General features: G+C 41.0%; 2 protein-coding genes across 5 annotated transcripts; both read right to left on the bottom strand.

The window, feature by feature from the left end:
- Positions 1-147: 147 nt before the first annotated feature.
- tfcp2 (transcription factor CP2) lies at positions 148-8,392 on the bottom strand. 2 transcript variants are annotated; one of them, XM_041059935.1, is made up of 16 exons: positions 8,066-8,392; positions 7,548-7,689; positions 6,182-6,333; positions 5,786-5,862; positions 5,535-5,640; positions 5,176-5,282; positions 4,740-4,892; positions 4,492-4,602; positions 4,148-4,236; positions 3,910-3,958; positions 3,005-3,098; positions 2,727-2,817; positions 2,483-2,589; positions 1,798-1,940; positions 1,558-1,609; positions 148-1,428 (listed from the first exon to the last, which is right to left on the bottom strand). In XM_041059935.1, exons 2-16 carry the CDS (start codon positions 7,667-7,669, stop codon positions 1,391-1,393), a joined length of 1,491 nt encoding a protein of 496 aa, XP_040915869.1. In that variant the 5' UTR covers positions 7,670-7,689; positions 8,066-8,392; the 3' UTR covers positions 148-1,390. The 2 variants fall into 2 exon arrangements, with proteins under 2 accessions (XP_040915869.1, XP_040915861.1); XM_041059927.1 differs by having other exon boundaries at positions 372-1,428; positions 7,548-7,744.
- Positions 8,393-8,558: 166 nt separating this feature from the next.
- Positions 8,559-18,602, bottom strand: pou6f1 (POU class 6 homeobox 1). Of its 3 annotated transcripts, none has more exons than XM_041061116.1 (11): positions 18,249-18,602; positions 17,442-17,534; positions 16,277-16,466; positions 15,997-16,133; positions 15,059-15,284; positions 14,532-14,794; positions 14,282-14,410; positions 13,422-13,655; positions 13,077-13,212; positions 12,823-12,991; positions 8,559-12,025 (listed from the first exon to the last, which is right to left on the bottom strand). In XM_041061116.1, the coding sequence occupies exons 2-11, from the start codon at positions 17,493-17,495 to the stop codon at positions 11,680-11,682; spliced, it is 1,884 nt and encodes a 627-aa protein (XP_040917050.1). In that variant the 5' UTR covers positions 17,496-17,534; positions 18,249-18,602; the 3' UTR covers positions 8,559-11,679. The 3 variants fall into 3 exon arrangements, with proteins under 3 accessions (XP_040917050.1, XP_040917058.1, XP_040917042.1); XM_041061124.1 differs by lacking the exon at positions 18,249-18,602 and adding an exon at positions 16,815-16,894 and having other exon boundaries at positions 17,442-18,079; XM_041061108.1 differs by lacking the exon at positions 18,249-18,602 and having other exon boundaries at positions 17,442-18,079.
- Between the last annotated feature and the right edge of the window lie 33 nt (positions 18,603-18,635).

The raw sequence follows: 18,635 nt of genomic DNA, 5'->3' as shown, positions 1-18,635 counted from the left end.
GGAAAGCCGTGTTAAATAATATTAATAAAATAACTGGTCACTTTCTGTGGGACTTAGGAACATTTAGGATATAGTTTAAAAAAAAAACAACAACACATTTTTAATATTTGTAAAGATTATAAGGAGAGAAACAGATGGCAGCCAGTACATGGGTAAGTATTTTAATAATGCTGATGAGATGGGGGCAAAGATGGATATCTAAAATGTCAAGCTATCAATTTCATGTAAGCGGTACAATGGACTGAACATAAACTAACCATATCTTTTCACATGCAGCTCTGGTGTGTCCAACAATCCAGTACATGTTATTAGTATTTGGAAGTGGTAACATCCAAAAACAATGATGAAGAGATGTAAGTAAGTTTTTTTTAAAAAAAGAACAGTTAAAAAAAACTGCCAATGTAATACACAATTCATCATGAAAGCATCTTAAAACAAGGATCTATTTAAAAATAATGTCAGAAAATGGCCAAAAAAAAAAAAAATGTGCTAAATAAGCTTTTAGGGACAGGAAGCGCATGGGCCGGAGACAGTTTGCTGGTGTGATCACTAACGGACAGTGTTTCATCATCTTTCAAGACTCATTAGTAACAACCACAAGTGCCAGTATGCGCTCTACACTAACTAAAAGGACCTAACAGTGTTTGGGAGCCTGGGAAAAAAGTTTTTCTTCTCAAACGTAACAGAACAGATGAGTGAAAGACTGAGATCGTTAGATTTCATAGGAATCGCAGAAGAACAGCTGGATTCCAAAAGTTTCCCTTAATGTCCTGTTTGACTTTGATGCCTCTTGTGGTTATTTGACATGACTGTGCAATTGTGTTGGCTATACCATGTTTCCTGCAGACTGGCATAAGTGGATACCATAGGGCAACCTAGCATGAGAAATCATGCTGAAAAGTCACATACTATCAGTCTAATTGTCTCTTTTTAGCTTTAATTTTTTTTTTTTTCCTTTTTGGGTTCCTGTTTTTTTTTTTTTTTTTTTTTTTTTTTTAAAGAGACAACAAACTCTTGATTCTGAAGCTCAGAGCTTTGGCACACCAGATGCTCAATAAACAAATAAACAGTGATAGCAGCTGTGGTGCCACTGACCCCTTTCATTAGACATAAGCGACAGAGGAAAATGCAACCATTTAAGGGAGGCAATGGCAGGGCGAGCAGAAGAATGTTACTTCACTGTGGTAACAGAGTCACTCCCTCAAAAGTAAGACAATAAGGTATAGTGAGGAGAGAGCCGGGTGCTTCAGTCGCATGTTTCTCCTAGCAGCCTCAAGAGGTTTTTCTGGGGCGTTGCCACGTATTCCAAGAACAGCGAGGAGCATGAAGCTTTAGAGGGGCTGACTGGATCGGGTCTAAAGAAAGGCTACGCTACTCTCCTTCCCGGTATTCACTTCAAGATGATGTGGTAGCCATCGTTTGTGTCATCTGGGAAGGAAAGCAAAAGAAGACATGGCAGAGAAAGGTTTTATAAATGATAAAATTCATCAAAGCTCTATGTTAAATTTAGAAATAAACAAATCGTCATCATTTTACTAATGTGTCACGCTCATATACCTTTCATTGTGTCCAAAACAAAACACACTTCATCCTGGAAGTTCTGAATCATCTGTTGAAAAAAAGAAAAAAAGAGTTAATGTTTAACGTGGGAGAGAAACAAGCTACAGCTGTTTGCAAACATGGGTAATGACAACTAGCCTCTATTGGTCCCATTACATGTGTGACTGTGATTTGAAAGGGTAGCCTTGGCAGAGGCAGAGAGCAGGGGACTACAGAGAATAACAAACATTATGTTACCTCATCACTGACGAGCACATGGATGCCAGTGGGACCCTGTTTAAAGATCTGGTTTATCTGTCGGGGTGAGATGTTGAAGAGCTGAGCAATCTTCTCTGTCAGCTCAGTAGCTGTAAGCTCCTCCAAGTAGATGGCGTGATATACTGCGTCAAGACAGAAAAGCAGGTACGATCAGCTCCAATCATTTTTCTCTCTGTCATTACTACACAGTAAACTCTGTACGACCATGACCACCTCATGGTGACGACAGGATTCCACAAATTATCATCATGATTCAGATTTATCAAACAGACATGGGAATGGTACTGATCTTCTTATATAACTCTTAGCAAGATGGAAAATAAGTGTATTGCTTGAAATGTCCTTCCTTTAAATGTCAACAGAAAATTCAAGTAAATACATCCAGTACTGGCAACATGGTTCATTTGCCAAGTAACAACTGGGACAGTTGTTATTGGTACAGCAAAGACTGCACATCACCAAAGACGCTGCCAAAATTTCTTTAAAAATGATTTGAGGATTACCAGTTTTATAATTGTTTTTATGATGCAATGATACTGTGACTTTGTGACATGCCTGACAATGCCTCGCTGCTCACCTGTAACTCAACTGGAGTGTAGTTCAAAGATTACCTTATGCACTTTGCTAAAACAAACATGAACATGAGCCACAAACATGGACTCACTAAAGAAAGTGTTGGCAGCAGCATCTCCGTTTTCATGTTTCGGCTGCTGTTCCCGTGCCTGCTGAGACTCCTGGCAAACGTAGATGGTCAGCCTTGGACGTACCACGCTACAAACAGCATCCGCAAAGAAAAAAAAAAAAAAAAGAACAACAAAATGTCCATAAATGTATGAAGCCCCTCTTAATATGTTAGATAAATTGCAGGATCACAGGCAGGATAATAAAGGACATAAAGGAAGACCTACCGTCCCTTCAGTGCATTGAAGAGTCTTATACCATCAGCTGGCCCACAGATCTGAATGACATCCTCCCTGGTCAGCTTCAGCAGGTCTGCCCCTGGTACACAGGAACAAGACCGTGCATGTAAACCCTACAGCCACTAAATCAAAAACAGAATTCATCCCTGTCTCTGCTCTCTCTCCTGGTACCAGTGGCAGCAGCAGCTCCAGCTGACACTACACTAAAATAAATGGGTGTTATTTGTATAATTTGCAACACTTCCGCATGCTGGGGCCCATTTTACCTGAGAAGTTGGTGAAGAGCCGACAGAAGGGTGAGAAGCGGTTTCTATGAAGCCACTGTTGTGCATCCTGTGGCGTTGCTGTGGGTAACAAATTCTGAAGAGGAAAAAACAAGACAGAACACGGGTCACACACACACACACACATCTGCAACAATCAAAGATCCACTGCGAGTTCGCTCATAGAAGTCATGTATGACATTACAGCAGCTGCTCCACAACACACACAAAAAAGAAAATTAAAATGAGAATGTCAAATGTCAGATTTGACTAACGCTCCATCCTTTTGCTTCAGAATGTAGGGAATTTTTTTTTCAGAGGTCAAAAACAAACTATTTCCAAAAGTCTATGTTAAAGACCAACATTGAAATGGTATTCTGCATCAACCTGGTAACACAGCCATTTTCTCAGTATAAATTAGCCTGAATCTATTTAACCTCAAGTTTATTTTTGAGTGGGTTTATTCATCATTAATTCTTCTTATGTTATTCCTACCTACATTCGCTTCTGAATAAGTATATGTGACTGAGCATTACATATCAGCTAGACAGATGCCTATATACAGAAGTAAATATTCACACATCATGTTTTAATGTTAAATAATTGAAGCACTGAATCACTGGGCTGTTGCCTGTAATGCATAGCAGAGTTTCAGTATCTTGCCTTCAGTGGGAGTTGACCTTGTGTCTCTGATTCATCGTTATCAAATGCTTTCATTCACACCGTGACATGAGTTAAGCTGATTTTTGCTGAATTTATATTGCGTTCGTGAATCTACTGGGAGGCAGACGTTTAACACCCAGATGTCAGCACTGAATTTGTGAATATTAATATGCGGTGGTTATGTGAGGCAGGAGGCAGTCGGGCAATAATATATATCCAGAGAGTGAAAATACACTTGTACTTACATCTGCTACCTGAACCACAGGCTCTGGCTGGTGGTTTGGTGATCCGTTTCTACAAAGGATGAAAATTTAGCCATGTCAGAAATTTTCAAAACCTAATGTTCATTTAGACTTAAAAAAAAAAATCTAAAACATTATGAGTATGTTACTCACTAACCACACGCAGCTGCTGTTTTACGGTAAATTAAATTCAAGCAGCATTAATCATGAAGTATTGGTAAAAACTGTAAATCACTCATACCCCTCCGCAACTGGGAAGCTGTTGTGTGTGCTGTTGAAGCCAGGAGAAGGGGAGTTGTTGACGTATGTGACCTCAGGCCAAGGAGAGCACTTCGAAAGTAACAAACACTTTTGTTATTACGGCATCTAAATAACCCCAGAAATGCATTTCTGCTGCGATCAGCTACAAGCTGCAGCTTCCCCCTTACATTTAATTTCTCCATGCAGTTTGAGCTTTAGTCTGTTTGTGTAGCATCCATAATATTATTTCCTAGTTTTACATAATTTGCTGAAATTTGAGCTAAAAGCTCATTAATTAACGAGGCCATAAACTGAACATTAACTGGAAACCATTTTGGTGCTAACCTCTGTCAGGATTGTGGTTTCATAGGATGGCTGGTACTTTTCCTTTTCCTGCGGCGCCCTCTTCTCCATCTTCTCCCTGTCAGTCTTCTGCTTTCTGTCTGCACCTTTAGGCTGAAACAGGTTGTGTGGGGATCATTAAGGTGGTGGTCGTGAACAACACTACTAGAGACCAAAAACACAAATGTTTGCACTTCAGTACATCTAGTTTTTTTTTTTCCTTTTTGTTCTTTTTCTTTCAATCCCCTCACCTTGAAGACTTTAACCTGGCAGGAGGCAGAGTGGAGGTGTTCTGTGTACTCTCCACTCTCATTCTCTTTGAACGTGTCGATCTGGATGCGGAAAGGCACACCCTTTTCTCCTCCGTGCTTGCGCATGGTGAATTCTGTGCTGATGCAGTGAACCTGAAAAAGGGATATAAAATAAAAATCTGTACGGAAATGATGACGTAAAATAAAACTAAAATAAATCAATAAATAAACATATCTTTGCAAAATTGTTGTATTAGTCATTACTGCCTGCAGAATAGCATTCAGTGTGCTTGCAATTTTGCCAAACAGAATAGATGAGTACAGTAAATGTTAACAAGCTTTGTGCAATAGTGTTGTAAATTGCCTGAAACTACTGCCACTGCTTTTAATAAATGAAAGCAATTCAGGAAAACAACAGCGTTGTCTGTCATGCTACCTGGATAAAAACTGAGGTTCTTTTTGATGGGTCCCAAAGGAACTCCACAGTGTTAAGCTGAGTAGGGTTAGCCCTGGGGTCGATTATGCCGACTGACATGGGGATATCTGCAATGGATCAATGCAAAACAGGCTGTTATCAAAAGAGTTCTTAATGCACACCATCGTCTCCGAGTCTTCTCTCCCTCCGCCATCTTGTCCTTATCCTGAATTGATTTTATCTAAAAATTCTTGGTTGGTTAATATAAATACAAGGCTGCACAGCAACATTCTTTCCACACACAAATCCAATATAGCAGAGAAGAACCAGAACTGTCTAGAACCTTAAAGTAGAACGGCCATTTTTCATTCAGTGCTCACCCAGGTCGAGGATGCGATCCCCGGGCCTGTTCCAGCGCCAGCCTTCCAGCTGCTGGTGCTCTGTGTACTGAAGTCGTCGGTCATGAAACACCACGCGAATAATGCTCTGAAATTCAGAGAAACTCATTTTTTACAAAGTATTTAAGGAAGATGTAAATGCTGCTGAAACACTTTTATACTGGTTTCACCAAGTAGACACTGATCTATGCAAATATGTTATGTATGAGTGAACTGGCAACGCAGAAACTTACCTTCACCATTTTACCAGTGATTTCCGGAAGTTCCCCAATTTTCCGATTGTCAAGCATTCTAATTTCATAGGACTGCCCTGTAATGACAAGTCCACACAGAGAATAGATGGGTTTTAGTTGCTTCCAGGTTGTCGCAAGACATCAAAAATTCACAGCTGATATCTAATCTTTTTAGTCATACTAAATTTTCACCACACTGCATTTTCATTTTGATCTAATGACCGATATCATATTTGTCTATGAAGATCTACAGTCATCCAGGTAATAAAATATCTAGAATTACTTGGTCGAAGGCAACTGAGCTGGCTTTCACATGGTTTTGACTCCATCTTCTTTGGTCTCAACAAATTTACCCAAAGCTGAAAAGTACACTGCAGCCAGGATCCTCATGCTGACCTTGGTTGAGGTAGGTGAGTGTTTCATCATGCAGTTTAACGGCTGGCGAGGTAGCTGCACACAGGACATACTGGAAGGGAAGGATCTTGTTGTCAGTGTCTGGAGGCAGGTTGGACTCCTCCTGCTTGAAGATGGGGAGGGCAAGTACATCACTGAGGAAGAGAGACAAACGAACGAAGCTGTCAGTAGGTTGCCCAGGCCCGATACCCTCACATTCATTACTGCCTTTTTGTGTTCAGTTGTTAGAACTGATCATTTTCAACTTCATGATAAAAATAATAAAAAATAAACAAGGAGAGTCTAACATCCCCTACCATCAACAGACAAACATTTGAGGTGGATTATTGTGTTTGCCAGCTTTAAGGTTCATTAATTATAATGGAGGTAATTTAGGCAACATCACTAAATACCAAGGTATCCAGTCGGTATCTCATTGCACCCCTCAACAAAAGAATCTCAGGAAACAAGCAGGCACTTTGCAGCTTGCACAGTATCATATAACAAAGCATTTAACCAGCCAGAGAAAAGGACACAAAAGAGAGCGATCGTTCTCCAGCAGAGCAAATTGTTTGAGTCAGCTAAACCTAAATGGATTTCACATAATTTCCATCGTGAAAAACTGAGCAGAAACATCATAAATATCTATCTGAACTTTGAATTCTTGAATAAGACCTCACCAAATGAAACACCACAGAACTGTGTACAGATATTTACACTCAATGATCCAGGACTGTGCTGCATCGTGATAGGAAAGTCTAGCTCTCCAACTAGATTACATCAAATAGTATTGATCTGATTGTCACCAAGCAGTGTACTCCTTTGCATTTCATCTGCATGTAGTGATTAATTTTGCTCTTCTGCTCCCTTTCAGTCCAGGACTTCACATATTCATGCACAAAGAGATTTCTCTGCTCAAACTGGGCACTGATGTGGGCACAAGACCCAGAAAACAGAGAAAACGTAACACTGCACATTAATAAAGCCTGTTAAAAAAAAACAAAAAAAAAATTATTTGCCAATTAAATTTCTATTGATCAACTACTTGATTAATCAAATGACTGATGCCATTCTAATATAATCACACTGTCAAAAGCTCTGGGAAAAGTGAAAACACACATTTCAACTTTAAAAGAATTTAAGTTTAAGCAGTTTCACTGACTTTAGACAGTGACCTGTGAAAGAGGTGTCCTTTTCAGCGGACCTTTATTGCCGTTGTTTATATCTTTTCTTAATTAAGTCCCCAAATAAACAAATATAGCACATATTGATTTACAATTAAATCACAAATCAGATGACATATTTAGGCAACAATAACAACAGTACACTTAAGACAGAAAACCCAACCCGTCCAAAGTGCAAACCGTACCTCATGCTGTACGCCCCAGCACCAAGCTCCTGGCCAATGCCCGACAGACTGGCATCAAAGTCCTGGGCCAGTCCAGACTCGATCACTTCATCCGTGAGAGGCAACTTCAGAGCCCACGCCATGGTGGTGGCGACGTGGAGACCTTACGGAGCGCAGTTCTGGTTAAGTTTTATACCTGTGTCCCACAACCTTCAGATCTTCAGAGGAGAAGGCGAAATAATAAGTTTATCATCATCGAGTGCGGCTCCAACTCTAAACCAGTGAAAGTGCGGCGACATGCGAGTGTTTTATCAGGGGAAATGCCCACAAAAATCAAGGCAAGAGGGTCAATTTACCAGTGAGTAAATGTCAGGAACAAGCTCTCATCCTGAGCGGTGCACGATAACGGTAAGTTAGCGTTAGTTTACACACGCGTTTTATGCAAATGGATCCAAACAATTAGTGGTAAGCTACAATATTTTTGGACCTTACACTTATTTTGTTTAATTGGCTAATCCAGTCAAAGATACAAAGCTTACCTTCAAGTGAACCAAGTGTAGCTACTTGCTGACACTGCGACAGTTTCGTGCCATCATGTCGCGCTCCTTCGTCCCAGCACTAAAATAAACATGTCGAGCTAAACACTTAGCTAGCGACGTAGCCTGCCAGCAAACTTAGCTAGTAGGATGCCAGCACTTCTAAGCCTCCGTTATTGGGTATTCACGGTGACATATTAGTCCTGGTAGACATATCTATAAATAGAAATACATCAAAATGATCTCAGATTCCTAAATAAGTGCAATGTAATGTCTTGCTTTTGTTTATTTATCTAACTCCGTCGGGAAAAGGAGCTGCCGTAATTTCCGGTTGGCTTTCTTCTTCGCCTTGCTATTTAACAGCGCTAGCAACGACCCTTTGGGCTCTTTACCGCCACCCATCGCTTATGGCTGATAACACATGAGGTTAAGTTGCCAGTTTTCCCACTTTTTTTATTTAAACTAAAACATTTTGGCCTCTGACTGCTGGTCAGACAAAACAAGCAATTTCAGTGTGTTAACATGTTTTTCACTGTTTGGAGGAAACAATGAAACCGTCATGTGCAGTTTTAGAAGTGAAAAAAGAAAAAATAACCTTTTTTTTTTTCAGTCTATTTTCATGGAGGTCAGTGGTCACTGTCAACCACAGCCAATGCAAAGACTGAAAACATATCAATACACAGTAATACGGAGTGATTAATAAAGACAGGGTTTATTTATCTGACAGAAAATGACAAAAAGCTCCCAACTTTTGTTTTTCCCTTGTCTCACTAAGACCTGAACTTTTCATGTGCTTTGCAGAGCCAAAAAGCTAATAGATGATATCTTATTATTCTAATTTAGCTCTTCTTTTATCTATTGATATCTTAGTATAATAAACAATATTATATATATTGTCTTCAGATATTGAACATGAAGGTAAAACACAAAGCAAAACCTTTGTAGAATTAATTATTTTTATGGTTAGGCATACCGTATGTCCACTGCAATGTAGGCCTACTGTTATTCAAAAGGCAAATTTGAGGTGGGACATTAAATGCACCATTTAACATTCACAAACTCAAAAAATAAAAAATAAAAAATGTGATTAATTCATATTAGCCTTTATACTTACTCTGCAGTATTTTGTATTTCATCTGCATAAAAAGTACATTAATCTTAATGATAGATGTTGCTTGTCAAGTTGATTATTGCAATTTTGCCTTTACTGCTACATTTTGCAATGCAAAGCTTCTTGCTGTTCAAAAAACTTTAAAACGCAGAACTTAAATTTTTACAAACATAACTGAAACCTTGCACTGTACATAAACCATTCGTAACCTTCCAAGCTGTCACTAAAGTGCAAAGAATTCTTGAAGAATTGGCAAAGATACAAAAAACTGCCACAGTATTGTTCCTAAATACAACAACTCCATACTGCACATGCAAACACTCTTATAACTCATTCAGACTGAACATCTTAACAAAACCACCTTTCTTGAATAAACAGTTAATTATTTTTTCTTTATATTCAGTTAATCAATTTGATTGATATTAGACTTAGTTCGAGTATCTAAAAAAATCTGGCACTAACATTTCAGGCATCATGAGACTACTTCAAGTTGACTCAACAGGCCCATTAAGCTCCTATTTTGCAAATATACTTTATCTAACATGAGAGGAAAAAAATGTCACAGAAGCACTGTCAAGACATTAAGGGAATAGTCACAACCGTGAACAGAGAAAACATAAAATACTCTCAGAGTATTATAAACACATTAAACAGAAAGTGTAAAAAGAGGACAGACTGTGGTGAATTCACATACTCATACACACGGGTGACAAATTAAAGGAAAACCCAACATAAAGTGTCTTAGTAAGGTGCTGGGTAACCATGTGACCCCTTGTGCCCTGTGGATGGGGGCAATATCATCGTGGAAGAGACCACTCCTATCAGATGATGATCACTCACTGATTTGTAGTGACCCTTCCCTTTAAGGGGGTCAAGTGGACCCAAACCATGCCAGCAAAATGCCCCACCCCCACCCCACATAACAGAGCCACCAGATCCCCTCACTGTACGGGTCAAGTATTCAGGCCTGTGCCATTCTCTTGGTGTGCACCACACATGCACTCGCCCACCTGTCGAGAACATGGTGAAGGATGACTCATCTGACCATATCACTTTTTCTTACACATATCTGTGGAACTCTCAGATGTGCATTCATCTTTGTAATCAGGGGTTTATGTACTGCAGCCCTGCTATAATATCCCTCGCTATGTAACTGCCGACTCTTCTTGCTGACCACAGTCTGATCACAATCTGCAGTGACATTCTCAGTCACCTGAGGAAGAGACCAGTTTCCGATCCTGTTTACTGACGTCTTTCCTAAGATATCTGAATGCAGATATCACTTTAATCACTGTTCTTACTGAAACACAAGCCAGCTGAGCAGTCTTTGTGGCTGATGTCTTTGCAATCTGTGCCCCAACAATGAACCCTCTTTCAAAATCACTTAGATCTTTCCCTCTTTCCAGCTTGATACACATGCCTCAGATCATGATCGGATGTTAGTTGCTTAATTGTACCATGCAGTGGACCTGTGTGGAAGCATCTGCATTTGTTTCTCCACTCATTTATGCAGGTTTTTCTTTAAATTTGTCATATGTGTGTGTCACCCACACATACAGTATGTGTATTTGCACGATCAGTCCCTCACAAATTAAACAAACCTGATAAAAACTAATATAAGTTGGCAACATGGGCAATAGCCTGAGCTCCTGCTTTTATTTTGATAAGAACCTGTTGTCCATGGAATATCAAAAATGGCCCTCTGTGTGAACACCAAACAGTGTGACACATTTCAAGCTGCTGAATAAACTTATCAAAGCCAAACAAGAGGAAATGACTACATATTTTAAATTCATCTTTGTGATTATCAACAACAAATATCAAGGTGATGATTGTCCCAAAACACTTGTGGCAGAGTCAGAAATACATAGAGGGCAATGTGATTTTTGGCATTCCTTAGACAACAAACTCTGATGAAAACAAAACCCGTAAGTGGTTTTAATGTTGTGGCTGGTCGGTGTACAGCCTACACTCGTATTTATGCACGTCAGAATCTTATTTACGTTTGCAGAGCTGCTCATGCAGTATAAATACCATGTGAACATAAAGTAAACAAGGAGCTAAAATTTTGAAAACATCCAAGCATCAGCATAATGTCATTCATTGTGCCAAAATGACACAAATGTGATTAAAATTAATGTTACTCAATACTCGTCCTCTTAAAATAATCACGTAGCCTATAAAACCACTTGTATAAAAGTTCAACAAATGTTTTTCAATTTTACATGTTATTATCATGATAAGCGGACCATGCAGTTAGACTTCGTACCCATCACACACAAGTAGTGTACACACATACAGCTTTAAAACACAACAGTAACTCATTTTAAGTACTCTTTCATAAGACTTCAATCATGTATTTCCTTCTTTTTCTCAAAAAGTTCATATTCTTTCAGCCTTTTAAATCATATATATAACATTATCTACATCTGTGTTGTTGTATTAAATGTTCAGCCTCCCGAAAGGATAAAATCAATCAATGGAGAACTCTCCCAGAATGAAGCTGCTACTGAACCTGGAAGACATTGATCTTGCTTGTGTTTTTCAGCGTCTGTCGCCGGTTGCAGAACCATACTCGCACAACCTCTCGGTCATAGTTTAGCTCTCTCGCAATTTCAGTAATCTCTTGACCTGTTGGCAGTGCATTCTTCTCAAAGTAGGAATTAAGAACTTCTATTGCCTGCGGTGTGAAACTAGTGCGCCGCTTGCGTTTTTTGGAAGGTTCGCCACCAACGAACTCCATCAGATTCTGCTGGCCTTTCTGGTTCCAGTGCTCGGCTTCAGCCAGCCACTTCTCCAGCACCGGCTTTAGCTTTTGAGCACTCTTGGGGGTGATGTCCAACTTTTCAAACCTGCAGTTCAAAAGAAAGTTCAGTCTGAAGCGCTTCGTGAGTACACGCTGTATGCACATTATTTCAATTTGATCCCTATGAACTCACATAGATCCCATTAGCAGGGTGTATTTGTTTATAATAAAATGCCACTTTAAGATCCTGAACCATTTGGAGAATTCTTAAAATGTATACTTACAGACATCTTTTTTTCCATAGAATGTAGCCTAAGCAGTGAAAATGTTATTGACTGTTATAGTTACATTACCTAACCATGTCCACGTTGATGCATTAACAGAATAGTTTGACATTTTAGGAAATATGCTTTGTTTTCTTCCTGAGATTAGGCGAGAGGATCAATACAGCTCCCATGTAAACATATAACATGGACCCTAATTCAGAATTTTTATCTATACAAATAAACCTCCTCATCTTTATGTAGAAAGTCGCCAAAGTGCTGAAAATGAAAATGTACCTAAACGTTTTCACATTGCTGCATTAAGGATTTAATACTACAGTCTTTTACAAATATCACAAATATGTCACTGCCTTACACTCGCTCCACTAAGCATGACTGAGCAGATGATCAGATGTTTGGGGGCTGCTGCAATGACATTCATGTTGTAACAGTATTCGAATTGTAATTTGTGTCAATACAAATGAGGTTAATGTATGCACATATCAAATGTACTACCGCATATACCCAGTCATTAATAAATCACTGATGCTTTGTAAAGAGATGTAAGTATTGGTTTTCATAACACGTTACTGAAGAACACTTGTATCTCCAAGGCAACATGAGCAGGGGAGTAATTTACCTGCAGATGGCAGACTGGCTGTAAGCTGGACCCTCAGTTGCAGTCAGAGCTTGCCCTACTTGTGTCTGAGTAAGCCCCAAGGACAGCCGTCGGATCTTGAAATTCTTGGCAAACTCTCGAATTTCCTCCAGATTAATGCCTTCCTCGCTGCTGACGACCTGCTGGGGTTCTACAATTGTGAAGAGTCTGGTTAAAAATACCTACCTACTTAAAACGGATCTATGTTTGGATAGTGGAGAAGCAGGTGTACATACTGCTGACAAGCTGGCCCACTTTTGCTATGTCGCCACAGGTGATGGGTACTGTGGAGGAGAGCGTGGTGGCGGTCTTCAGTACAGATGGCTGCGGGGCAATGACAACTGGTGACTGAGTGACAGTGGTTACCGAAGCCTAGGAGGGAAAAAATAAATAATATTCTATAATAACACAAATTGCTAAATATATATATAAGTATATTTAAATAGCAAATGTTAATGATCTGCCAAATTGAGTCTATTCAAAGATCCTGCAGTATGTTTCGGTCTGTTTCAGCTTTCTAGTGCAAACGCGGTAATTATGTAGTCCTTTCTGACCTCAAATCAAAATTTTTGTTTGTCTACCTGTGTGTTAGGCTTGGTCAGTGTTGGAGGAGCAGCTGTTTTGGGCAGAACTGCAGCAGAAGTTGCAACTGTAGCAGGTCCATTCCCTACAGTGGCAATGATCTGGCCCTGGGTGTTGAGAAGCAGCTGTGGGGCAACAGTCTGTACCTGGAGACCCTGGAGGGGGAGGGTGGGAGTAGCAGCCCCTCCGGCCAGAGTGGCTGGGTTCACCAACAGCGGGAGGGTTCCTATAACCTGGAAATATTGTTTGAAGTCAGGAGAATTATATACAAACAACTGTATGTAACCCTCAGTGATACTTTTTGCTTTCAGGACAATCACCAACCTGTCACGGCAGTGTTTTTGCTTCTGGGATATAAGGATGTCCTATTAGCAGCTCACTTGGGATAAATAAAATCATGTCTTTCAAGATTAAACACTGCACGACTAAACGCAATGAGCTGCAATAATGGTAAAATTGAGTAATAGAAGAGTTAAAGAAGACAAATCAGTTTTCAGGGAAATTGTCTTATGCTCCACTGACTTGAAATAGCAGCGATGATTGATGTCAACTGGAGGCTGGAGCCTTTATTCCCCAAAACAGACACACAACACAAAAACATTTTGATTGTCCTTGGAGAGGGTGTGATTAACAAGCTAAACGTATCAATGTGAAAACTTATTTTTTTTAAAAATGGCACTATGTAAGGAGAGCACATGGACAGCATGATGCACTACTACAAAGTGTCTTTAAGGCACCTTTTCTTTAGCTGGACATCCAAAGTAAAGCGAGCAAGGGTGGTTGCACTCGACAGTGAAGTCAAATCTAAACTCACAAACATAACAGAACTGAAACTGAGCAGTATTTTTAGGGTACACACCTGTCCCTGGGCATTTGTGATGATCTGGCTGGTGATGCCAGCCATGTTGGACATGGCACTGGTGATGATGGGAGTGGAGGTGAGGGAACTGAGGAACTGGGGCTGTGCTCCCAACGAAGCAGCATTGATCTGAGCAAAAAATCACAACAGGTGCATAGAGCGCAGGAAAATGGAATTACACAACTGATAAGCCAGATGTTGACAGCACAGAGCTGATTACACAGGTAAATCCTTGCAGTGGCATTCTTACAATAGCAGGATTGAGGGAGAGTCCAGCGGTCTGCAGTGCTGCCACAGATATGTTGGACTGAGAGACGGTGGTGGTGGCCGAAGTTGCCTGGGCTGCTGCCACCTGAGCAGCAGTGGCCTGCGCACTGGTCACCTGTGTTGGCTGAGACGTCACCTGCTGCAAACCAGCAGCCTGGACTGGCTGCATGGAGGCTGCTTGAGACTGGAACACTGTCTGTGCATTTGTCTGCAGCTGCGGCTGGACTGAGTTCAACACTGTAGCCGCTGAAGGGAAAGATAAGCAATCTGTTAACATTCTGAAACGTGACGAGATAACTGACTAAAAACATTTAGTCAAGTTTAAGAGTTTATAGCCAAACTAACAGCTCTATGGTAACGTCAGCAACCTAAAACGCCCACAATGACAATGCTAGTATGCTGATGTTTAGCAGGTAAAGTGTACCAAGTTCACCTTGCAAGTTTAGCGTGTTGTATTTAGACACAGTGTGGACAAAAGAGGCCAAATGCACGATCCTGTTTGTATTTTACCTTGGAGGCCAGCGAAGGGCAGCTTGAGGAGGTTTCCGGCCGGGTTAGCTGCTGCGAGCCCAGGGAGAGTAGCTACATTGGTGGTGGGGAGGGTGAGGACGGCCAGGCTGCCCTGGCCACCAATGGAGCCCGCCATACTCAGGGGGATTAGAAGGGGCTGGCCCAGCGACCCTGTCTGGGCCATCATACCAGTCATCAACGTGGCTAGACTTTCCTGGGTCAGCACCTAATGTCGTGAAGTAAAAGATTTGCTTTTCATCAGCACTGGTGACTGGGATGAGTAATGTTTATTTTGATTATACTTATACCTCCTTTATCTTTTATTACAGTAATTCTGGTGTTTTACAGGAGTAATTTTACTAAACTAAATATTAGTAGTAATACATTTTTCATTTCCTTTCATTGCCTAATCCATCTTCCACTGCTGCAATACTGAATTTCTTTTTTTTTTCCATATTTGTTGTTTTATTTTTTTAGTTGTTGCAGTGGTATGTAATGGACTGAAATTTCTCCAATTGCTGGAAACGTTGTGGCAACAATTTCTACAGCCTCGGGCTACGTGTTCAGGTGTTTGGGGCCAAATTTGTTCCATTTTTCACATTCACAGTGCACGAGAGACAATTGCCTCAGTCTGTGACTTCAGTAAATCATCTGCAGTAGCCTGTGGGTGACAGTAATGACATTAATCCCTCTGACACATGAATATTGGACATGAAATGATATGTGAACAGGGTGAAATGCAAATGAGGTTCTTTGCCCTCCTCACTTTTCATTTTAAAGGCATTTTCTACACTCTCAAGACCAGTGTACCCCAAACCCCTGTTAATTTCTGAATCCTTGTTTTAGGTCAAGAAAACCAAACTACTCACTACAATACTCTTTCTCTGGATATGGAAAGATGAACATGGAACATGTACTGTGTAAATTCACAGTCATACCTGTGGACAGCCTTGTACAGTGATGGGCATGGCGGCCTGTGGCTGCGGCAGGGACACACTGATGGGAACAGCCGGAGCCAGCGTTTGGACAGCGGGGGCCGGAGCTTCTACAGACACCCCCTGCTGCTCACCCAGCACTGCAAGAGCACAGCCAGGGGTGGTTCTTACTGACATTTGAAGTGGTTTTCACAGGTGTCACTAGCATTTCAGTACAACTGTGTCATGCACGTATGAATAAGTCGCCTGCTATCCTTTGTCAACTAGCAAGACCACGATTTACCTATTCCCCCGGTGCTCTGGGGCACAGTGGGGCCATCCTGGGTGCTGCTGCCCTCAGTTTGCTCTGCGGCCCGAGCCACTCCCTCCTCAGCTTTGCCTTCACTCTTCCCATCAGTTACTGATGATGGCAGAGATGCATCGACCTCTACCTCTAGCACACGAATAGTCTCATGGCCGGACATCACAATGACCTGCGCAGTGATCAGGAATAAAAGCTGAGATGACCCAAGTGCAGAAGGAGCTGTCTTCACCATTGCGCTTCTTTTGTTCAGGTTTTTATTATAATTTCAGAATAGATAAATATGATTAAAGTCTCATTTCATCTAGTACCTGAAGGGTAACAAAAAAAAAAGCCTAAATTTAGTATTTCTCCACCTTATCAATTCGCCATCTAACTACATGCAGTAAATCTGATTTGGACTTAACCAGTGATTTATGATATGCAATAATGAAAGACCTAGAGGAGAGGCAGCGAGACAACCTGGGCTGGAGGACAAAGTGCAGAGAGACAATGCAGGAAGAGAGAGGAGGATGCATACCTGGTTGTCTTTGGCAGGGAATTTCAAAGTGCAGGATTTAAATGGCTGAAAAAAGACTTCTGCAGTCAGACAGTGAATGGCTAAGGAGAACAGAGAAGCCAAGCACATATTAGGACACAATGACCCAAAACAAAAAGAAAAAAAAAGAAATATAAAACAACACACAAAAAAATAGACAAAAATGAAAAGAGCATGAGTACACCAAAACAATGATAAGAGCATCAGCCAACAAGAAGCTCAAGCAATGCTTTCTTCAAGCTCCCCTCCGCACATCCATGAAGAGCATTGCTTTTGTTTGCTGACTATGTCTACACAGAATGTTACCAGAGAGAGAAAAACCACAATTAATTATTAAGCATGGCAGTTTAAAGACTGGTAACCCTCACAAGCATAGAGCAGTGGAAATTATTAGGCGATAAAACACAAAAGTGGGTCCTGATCTGAATGAACTGCTTTGTGGAAGTTAATCATTCCATTATGATATGGTAGGTCGGCACATGGAGGGTGACAGGAGCAAACAGCAGCAAAGAACTTGAAGACAACATGAGTTAAAAGGGTTTGGCTAAGCTCAGTGTGGTTACAGCGGGGAGAGGGGGGCCTCTAACTGCTCAGACAGGTGGGTGTTACCTGCTCATTGACTGTAAGCGGGGCATCTTTGGCAGGGAGATCCTGGGAGTTCATGGCTCGCTGCACCACCACAGTCACTGTCTTCCTGGCATTCTGAGCAAACAAAGAAAGATTTAACAAACTCTTTTTAGGATTCATCCTCCATTTTCTGCCTGATAACTTGACCCACTACTTCTTACAGGTTTTCCCAGCCATTTCAGGAATAAAAACACACAAAGTTTCGTGTTGGTGACCCCTGTAAGCCCCTAGTATCCGCACTTTAGGGGCAAATGCTGCCTAAAACAGAGCCACATGCAGAGGACTGTGTTTTTACTCATGGCTATTTCTGTCATTGCAGGACCAGACTGTTTGGAGGGGCCTATAAACAGGCCATACTGTGTTGCACTTAGCTGCAGAAAACGGGATGAAACGCGCTGATCATGGACACGAAGTGGTTACAAATTCATCACAGATGAAAAAAAGACTCGAGTTGATGCGTTTCCTGCTGCAATGCCCCGCTAGAAATGAGGATCTGTCAAAACTTCAGCGGGTGTTGATGGGCTCCCCACCCCCATCCTGGCCAATAAAAGTCTCGCCGCGTCGGCCACTTTTGAAGACAGGCACTAACCACCAAGTACAGGCGACAGAAATCATCTCGACCCGTGCCTAGAGACCGAATATTATGTATTTCCCTCTCTTTATCATAAATATATAAATTATGCTAATTACGAACATTGCATATTAACCAAAACTCATTTCCTCTCGCCATTTCGCTGCTATGCGCGAAGAGCAGGCTAGAACACAGTCCGGTTATTATGTTCAACTTACCGCGTAAATGCAGCTTATTTTCTGTAATCCCCGGCTCTTATAAAGGTCCTTGTCACAGTTTGTTTCAGTCACACATAATTAAAAATTCATCTCAGCTCCCAGACAGGCGCTGTGACTGCACACAAAAGAGGTATTTGCATTGATAAGGAGGGTTGCAATGTTAGGATCTCCTCTCTCTTAATATTTAATGACGATGCCCTTTCTGCAACAGTTCAGATAATCAAAAATCCTTGAGGTGTCTCACAAAATCCTATTTGAGCTGTAAAGTCGGACAAAATTGCCACAAAATTGGCCTTTTGCACTACGTCATGAACATAATTTATGCAAGAAAAAAATCTTGCATTGAAAAATGTCTGCCTCGACTTGAGAGGTGCCATGGTGCTCTTA

This window comes from Toxotes jaculatrix, chromosome 2 (genome assembly GCF_017976425.1).
Source record: "Toxotes jaculatrix isolate fToxJac2 chromosome 2, fToxJac2.pri, whole genome shotgun sequence".
NCBI classification, from domain to species: Eukaryota; Metazoa; Chordata; class Actinopteri; family Toxotidae; genus Toxotes; species Toxotes jaculatrix.
The sequence above is the reverse complement of the archived record's forward strand: the minus strand, read 5'-3'. Positions and strand labels throughout refer to the sequence as shown.